The sequence below is a fragment of the Symsagittifera roscoffensis genome, chromosome 1 (genome assembly GCF_963678635.1).
Source record: "Symsagittifera roscoffensis chromosome 1, txSymRosc1.1, whole genome shotgun sequence".
Classification (NCBI taxonomy): domain Eukaryota; kingdom Metazoa; phylum Xenacoelomorpha; order Acoela; family Convolutidae; genus Symsagittifera; species Symsagittifera roscoffensis.
Genome location: NC_087062.1, coordinates 12,878,026 through 12,886,358, shown reverse-complemented (window position 1 = coordinate 12,886,358; position 8,333 = coordinate 12,878,026). Strand labels below are relative to the sequence as shown.

The window sequence follows — 8,333 nt, the reverse complement described above, 5'->3', positions numbered from 1 at the left end:
CTCACGTAAACTTTAGACTGAGCCCTATAAAAATATGGGTCAATCCTTATCGAATAACAGGCAGAACACAGTAGTTCAAAGCTAAGTGTCCTTGGATGGGTCCGTTTTTTCTCGGTTCCCAAGACATGCCAAAATTCACAAAAAAAAACGGTCGAAGCTGGTAGAAAATTAGTCACGCATCTCGAGCAGGGTAAAACTGACCAAATTTTTTTTTAATTGTGCAGTTTTAAAACATTTTTCTTTTCAATCGTTGCTTTGAGCAATTTGACCGCTGAAAAATATAAAAGTGTTAAATGTGTTCACACAATATAATACGCAACGGTCACCGTCAACGAAAATCGAAGCTCGTTTCAGCAATCATTCAAACTGAGTTGTAAAATATTTACCATCAAAAACGCGTTTGTGTGAACGAAGCTGAGGTGAGAGTAATGATAACATCGAACGCAGCAAGCAGGCATTACTGAGCATTGAAGCATATCAATTTAGAGAAGAATAAGAAATGGTTAACCAAAACCATTGTATATTACAAAACATTACTTATTTTTGTACAATTTTGGTTAAAGCTTTGTAATCAACATGTGCTGCAGTGGTTTAAGTTGTAAATTGGTAATTGCTCTGGGCTTTTCGATCTTCTTATTCATAGCCGAGGGTATAAATTATTCACAACTCGCGCCCTTTTTCCCGAATGAAGCCGAAGTGAACAAAGGCGTGTCCAAGTTTCTTGTCGGCGTCATCAGCAGTTGCTTCGACTTCTCGACACTCGTGTTTTCGCTGCTGCTGCCACTATGTGCCAAACCGCAGTTGAACAAGTTCTTCTTCGTCTGGGGGGCTATCATTGGTGCCATTGCAAACATGGGATTCGGAATGCTAGGAGAAGGACAAGGTTGGTATCAATCCGTTTATGTGCAAGGTGATAAGTTGTTATTTTGTTATTTTGAGGCGTTTAACAGATTTTTTTGAAAATTTTATGCTTCATAATTACGAAAGACGCAATGTCAATATTTACAATTAAAACATCCCAGTGAAATTTCAATCTAACAATTTCCCTCATTTTTTTGAAGAAAAAAATGTGCTAAGTATTCAGACATTTATGATTTATTTCACAGCGATTTCATGAGCTTTTTCGTGTCATTGTTGCACTTTCCTAAAAAAAATTTGCTTAATAAAAAGCAAAAAAGTTTGGGCAGCTCACTCGTCACTGCTTATTAATTGTCATAAACTCGTAAACATACCATTACTGTTAGTTATCGGCTCTTTTTCCTTCTCACCGCCGCATCCTGTGAGTGTTTACGATAAAAAATGTTTGAATCACAAAGCCCAGTTGTTGACATATTTGGAATGCGGTTTAACTAGACTATTGAGAGGATGTTTGGTCTCCATTGTATTGAAGTTGAAGAATACGTTTTTGTTCCGCTCTCTACTTTTTATTCTGACGCTGTGATTTATTTTTAGGTGGAGTCTGGTTCGTCAGTATGTGTTTCCTATCCCGAATCCTCATGGGAATCGGAGCCAGTATGGTCTGGGCGACTGGAATCCCCCTTCTGACGTCACTCGCGCCCTCATACGCCGGCCGAATAACCTCTCTGGCCGAATCAGCTGCCGGCCTGGGAATCGCAATCGGACCTCCCATCGGAAGTGCTGTCTTTACTCTTGGGGGATACAAGTACCCCTTCTTGACATCCGGGGGGATTGAGTTGTTCGTGGTGCTGTTCGCCATTTTCACCTTGCCAGAGCCTCGTGATGAGCACCAGAACAACACGTCATACGACGACGCTCAAGTTGACGACATGTGAGAATAAAATTATCGCTCTATATTTCGCTTCTTTGACTTTTTTCCTCCTGAAAATCCTGCTTTCACATAATTTGTTCACTTAGCCTAATTGTTATAAAATTTGGAATTAATTATTCAATTCCTGTCATATTTGGACTTCATATACCTAACCTAGTAAAACCAAAGCCTCAGGCACAAAATCCATTTTTTGGGTAGTGTGGAACTTCAAAAGTTCTGATTAAGTGTGAATTAAGTTATTTTCAAAATAGACCACAATAATGAGAAAGGGTTAACGTAATAGTTGCATGTAAATTGTTCGACGTACTTTCGTTTTTCAGTCCTGTAGTAGTCACTGTTTTTATTGGTGTTTTCCTGAGCAGAAACCAAAACGAATCATCTTGAATAAACATCGTGAAGTTTAGATTTTAGTCGGATTTGATATGAAGTTGCATCAAACAATGCTTTCTTCTGGTTATGACACTAACATAAATTGATTGATACTTTTTCAGAATAATTTTCAAATCGTTCTGGGGGACTTTTAGTTTGTTGATTAATCTGCTTTTCAAAATCGACATAATCATTCCAGAATTTTCAACGACTCCATGGACAGTGATTCTTTCGATGTACCCATGATCTCTCCTAGTCAGCAAGGACCCCAAGACGAAGGTTTGGGAACCCCCAGCACTATCCGGGCATGTCTGGAGTTCCTCTCGGTTCCTGGAATCTGGGCATTCAGTGTCATTTTACCGCTGTTTGGAATCCCGTTCGGTCTCCTCGACGTGTCATTGTCTCCTTATCTTCTTCACAAATTTGACATCACCGGAGACACGGCTGGATTGTATTTTCTATCGGCTGGTGCTACTTATGCTATTTGCACACAGTTCATTGGTATAGCCACTGACAAAGGTTGTAAGACTTCGCATAAGATAGAGAAATGAAGATAGACATGAAGATAGAAATGAACAAATTGGGCAATTTAGCAATAGCGGAAGACAAATTTTTAAGATTTAGAAATAACGATAAAAATGATTGTTTTTGAGCGATGTGTAAATGATGATAAAAAAGAACCTTTTGAGGCAATTCAGAAAGAACGATTTTAAAAAAAATTGCTAGAAAGTTAAAGTTTGAGATCATTGGTCACAAACCCTGGCCGAGATACTTAAAACCGAACTAAAAGCGGAAGTATTTTGATTTTAAAACCGTTTTGTTTTTCAGGCTTCGCTGCATATACATTTTTCTGGCTTTCCAACATGCTAGTAGTCGTGACAGGCCTCTACTATCTGCCTTCTCAAATATCCCTTCTGGAAAACCAATACTACATAGCCGCCGTACTGGGTCTAAATGGACTGGCTATGTCTGGAACCTATGTTCCACTGTATCTGATTCTGCAGGAGATAGCGATGGACGGGGGATACTCCGATAGTCTGGACCACTTGAAACTAGTCATCGGCATCTGGCTCAATTTTGTCATGGCTGGTAAGAATGATGCTTGTTTTTTAAATCCATCGTCTTATTTATTCCCCGACTCAAGAGAACTTCTGAGACTTCTGTAATCAAGCATAAAAATAAGGTCTAAGAAATCTGACGTCTCAAACTTTTTTCTCGTTTTTTATTACGCGTTTTTTGGAGAAATTTGTCTTACAAAATGAATATGTTAAATAGTTCTCCCTCCTCCCTCCTGTTGCAAGAAAAGATTGTTTGTCACAAAAATAAACAAGACTGCTCGTATCAGGGCGAAGCCCTGAATGTTCCGACTGCCTTTTAAGGTTTATGGAGCAGCAGTAATAGCATAAAAAAATTAAATTAAATAAAATAAAAAGAAAATTTTTTTTTCTAAAATTTGAAATTTTTTATGAAAATCATCCCCCCACACGCCATATAAAGTACAAAAAGAGAGATTTCGTTCTTTGTAACAAATCAATTATGGCAAATAAGCTTCGTTCAACCAATTTGGAACGATTTATAAGACGGATTAAATCTCCGCTTACGCGTTAATAGCGCGAATTATATCGCGCGTTAATTGTCCCAAATTGCTCAAAATGACCAAAATGGCAATCTTTAAACCCTCATAACTCTACAAAAAATGATCACAGGTGAAATATCTTTTCAAATTTAAGCTCAGGACAACAATATCTTTTGAATGATGTAAAAAAATTCCGTCAAAAATGGCTAGTTAAAAAGTCGAAATTTGTCTGAAGAAAAAAAAAACCCACCCCGAGCACAAATATTCCGTTACTTTCGTACCGAAAGTCGGAACAACAATACGCGCTTTAAATTTCATCCTTTATTGGGGGGAGAGATTACGTTGTCCGATATGAGGGGTATTAGTGCAGTTAATGCGATTAATCCATAAGGGCAAGGGTTAAGACGAGCTGTTGAGCCCTTGACGGAAAACCGCTACTGAGAACCTGCTTAAGAATTGCATGCATTTTTGCTTGTTTTGGGCTGGGTAATTTTGAAGCACCCTCAAGCAACAAGCAAAAATCATGGTGAGCCTCAAACATACGACCCTTTGAATGAGAGGCGGAGACGTAACCACTTCACCACCACACCCCCACTTCAGATTATTGTTGATATTGGTTTTTCTCTGAATAAAAATTTTTCTACCAAAAATTCTTAAATTAGTCAGCGGGAAAACAGTTTTAAAAACTACCAGCCTGTTTAACAATAGTCATTGTTCAATTTACGATTGAAATTTTGTTTTCAGTTAATTTTTTTAATAATCGTTTGAGGTTTTTCAGATTAATGCCATGTCTTTTGTGTTTATCAGTTGACTGGCATTATGCACAATTAATACGGCTACAAAATTACTCTGTAGGTATAACTATTTTGCTTTTGAGAAACAGTAACATCCTTTTTTTATCCAAACTTAAATATTTTCATTTTTTTTCAACTCACACATGATTTATTAAAACTTACCCTAAAACTTTTGGTTCAATTTTTGAAAATAAATGTATCAAAAAGAGCTTTACTCTTACCTTTATTTTAAATTTAAAAAGGAACCCTATTCAACCTAACGTTAACTTGCATTTTTGTATTCAATTTCTTGAAAACGCAAGTTTCTCTGGTAATTTTGCAAGTTCTGCGCCCATAAAAACACTTTGCAAGTTTTGTCTGTCAAACCAATTTCAAAAAAAATACTCTAAAAATTTTCAATTATGAGCTTGTTGTCCAGAAACGAAGTGGAAAATATTCAAAATCTACATTTTTTCCCGCCATTTCAGTGTTTCAACTTGTTTTTTCGCTTGTTAATGCTACGATGCAAAAAGTTACTTGTCAGTAGTTATGCTTTTCTTACTTTGTTTTTTTAATTTTTTGAATATACTTTATTGATGTAACAGCAAATTGTAGTGAGAATTATTGGAGAAACAAAAAATGTTTGCTCCAATTAAATTATCCACCTAATGAGTTCAATTGTAAAAAATTTACCTGCAATTATTTTTGTTAATATCTGGGGGCTTGGAAATTTTCAGTTTGGCCATAAGTTGGACTCAGTTATGTGCGCTTCATAGATTTTATTGGGGATGTTAAAAGTATACTGCGAATGCTTTATGCGTGAAGAAATATCTTGCTCTCGAAAACGTTCTAAATTGAAACAAGACTGCTCCTATATCAGGGCAAAGCCCTGAAAGTTCCGACTGCCCCTTAATTCATATCGAATAGTTTTTGGGAAAAGATAAAATTGAAAAACTATAAAGTTTGGACAGTATCAAATCAAGATCAAGTGTAAAAATTTGAGTGGTAAAATTTAAAATGACCAATCAGCTAGCCTCAATCCAATCTGGAACGATTGTGTTGTGCAGGATCATTCGCCACGCATAAATACTTCACATTACGTTTTCAGTATTGTGGTTAAAATCTACAAACAGCGCATAGATTATTCCAAAGCATGCCCAAATTAGCAATTTTCAAACAACCAAAACTTAGCAAAAAATGATCGGAGTTAAAATAAATTTTTAAATTTGATTTCAGGGAGTCGATATCTTCAATGGAGCTTAATTTAAAAAAAAACTATTATTTCGATAGTCAAAAAATTGACTGATTAATAAAAAAAACCCTACCAAGCATAAATATTCAGTTTTTTTTTTCGAAAGTCCGAATAATTAGGCAAGCGCTTGATAGTCGTATTAATTTTCTGCAACGGCTGAAATTTTACCACTGAAGAAATAGTATTAGCCGTCTCAAATTTACAGTTGTTGGACTTTTCTTAGCAAACGTTTTTTGAGACCTGTGAACGGCACAGTCTGTACATTCAGGCATTCAGGGCTTTGCCATGACATACGAGCAGTTTTGTTACAGTGGAACTAGTTTCTCCTATTATGTCAAGGATCAATGAACTACAGTTAGTTGGGGTTGTTTATGACTATAACATTGTTTGTTTTTAATTAAATAAACGGGTTGAGGTTCGGTATCAAACGTTGAAATAAGTTATCAAAACCAAACACTCTTGTACCGGAATATTTTCTATCATATTAGAAATTGGCCCCCCATAATCTCTTTTTTTTTGTAGATTGTTCTATTTCAAAAGTTGTTGTTTAACGTGTTCTGTAAAATGTTCTATTTCTTCTATCACTTCATTGAATTCAATTATGTGAAAATAGTTTAAAAGTTTTAAGTGAGAGAAGTATAATTTTCGCAGTATTAACTGCAGCATTTGGTCTTATTTGTCAAAAGTCAACTATCGAAAAAAAGATGTCAATTGTTTCTTCAATAGTTGCAATTGACATTTGAATAAATTGTTTGCATAATTGAAAAAAAAAATTGCATAATTGAAACTATAGAAAATTTTTGATGCCGTTTTTAGGAGTTTATTTTACTATAGAAACTAAATCACAGTAAACTTAAGATGAAGATCATTTATCCACGGGAGAAAGGGCCAGCACAAGACCTGTACAGCTCATCACGGCGAACCGCTGTTGTACCCCTGTTTAAGAACTACTTGCAATTTTTTAAGTTGTTTTTCTGGGCTGGGTAATGTTGTTTTACCCTCAAGGAACGAGCACGGATCATGGTGGGCCTCGAACATTCGACCTTCCGATTTAGAGGCGGAGACGTAACCACTTCACCACCGCTCCCCAACTAATACATGACTGCTCGTATCAGGGCGAAGTCCTGAATGTTCCGACTGCACTTAAGAGATCTATCCCCCGAGGGGCCAGAGTTTTGTAAAAGTGGTCTGAATAAAAAACCACGCCTAGCATTTAGAGTCCTCACTTTTTTTGAAAGTCGGAACAATAATCGAACAGACCGGAAAATTCTTAACCAAATCCACTCAAATTTTTGTCAACGTTTCTTATATTTTTTAGATAAGAGCAAACACTGCAGCTTAATTTTCCCCATTGCAAAAGTATAAAACAATTTTTTGAAGGTGCATTTACAAATCTTTGTTTCGAAGCAATTTTGGCCAGTTGCTGTTCCACGAGTACAGAAAATTTTCAGCACAGTTTTTGTGGTAAATGTTTTTGTAATGGTTAATGAATTTTTTCTTTTAGTCGGCAGAATCCTTGGCTCTATCGTGTTTGGAGGCGTGATCTACCCCATTTTCGGATTCCACTTCACTTTCGCCACTGTGTTCGGCTGTTTCGCCGTCGGCTCTTTGATCAGCAATGGTTTCTTGATCCTCTCCGGAAACTACAGGCGCATGTACTACAACAGCCGTGTCTTCTTAGAAGAATCATTAGACAGAGACTAGTTTTTTTTATTATATTTTTTGTAAAAAAAGATACATTGCATCAGTTTGCAAACCAGAGTTTGTAATATTTTATTTTGAGATCTTGTATATTGCGCAATTTTCTAAGACTAAAGTTTGTATGAAATATGATATTTATAATGTTTGAGAGTTATTTGGTATCGAATTTCTTCGGTACAACTAGTATGATATTAAAACAAGCAATTGACAATGCGAAATAATCTGATTTTTTGTTTTGACTATCCGGATAAAGATAGGTAACCATGGAACAAAAACTAAAACAAGCGAGAAAATAGGATCGCCAGATCATAATACACAATCAACTATAAAACGTCAAAACAAACGCAATCAAAATAAAGTTTCAAATCCCACGGTTGATGAATAGCCTATTCATTTTCTGAAAACGCCTGGCTAGACTCAATTTTGTAACAATTTGCTTGTCAGGGTTGAAAATCTTTCTGAACAACACACATGGAACACTGTCGGATAAATCCTCGTCGTGATCAAAGCAATTGTAGTAAACGCGTTCAAAAAAAGGACTTTCTTGAAATCTTAAAACATGACAGCCGCTTTCCGTATCCCAATGCTATCGAAAAAATAAACTTTGGACGAAAACAACTCAAACAATGGCCAAATCAATTTCGCTAGCTGGGGTTATATTTCCCAGTCCTAGAGAAAACACATGACGGGGAGCAGTTTTGTTTGCATCACTGTCTTTCCCCAGATAAAACTCGGATTCTTGTGTTTGCTGCCCGGGTAGATACCCGCGAATTGGGTCGCCGAACTGGACTTTCTGCAAAAATCGATACTCCCGCAAGAGGCTTGAGTCGCACAGATTTGCATATTGGGTCGAGCAAAATCCCAAGATGGGTC

General features: G+C 36.5%; 1 protein-coding gene across 1 annotated transcript; it reads left to right on the top strand.

Annotated features, from left to right (window-relative positions):
• The first annotated feature begins 409 nt into the window (after window positions 1-409).
• LOC134854657 (MFS-type transporter SLC18B1-like) lies at window positions 410-7,656 on the top strand. The gene is made up of 5 exons (XM_063871008.1): window positions 410-883; window positions 1,453-1,789; window positions 2,358-2,677; window positions 2,987-3,247; window positions 7,264-7,656. Exons 1-5 carry the CDS (start codon window positions 577-579, stop codon window positions 7,461-7,463), a joined length of 1,425 nt encoding a protein of 474 aa, XP_063727078.1. The 5' UTR covers window positions 410-576; the 3' UTR covers window positions 7,464-7,656.
• Window positions 7,657-8,333: the final 677 nt, after the last annotated feature.

Bases quoted from the DNA above. Each gene is read 5' to 3' on its own strand.
- LOC134854657 (XM_063871008.1), top strand. From the start codon at position 577: ATGTGCTGCAGTGGTTTAAGTTGTAAATTGGTAATTGCTCTGGGCTTT. The intron at 1,790-2,357 runs GTGAGAATAAAA...TAATCATTCCAG, and splicing joins GACGCTCAAGTTGACGACAT to AATTTTCAACGACTCCATGG. The intron at 3,248-7,263 runs GTAAGAATGATG...TTTTTCTTTTAG, and splicing joins GCTCAATTTTGTCATGGCTG to TCGGCAGAATCCTTGGCTCT.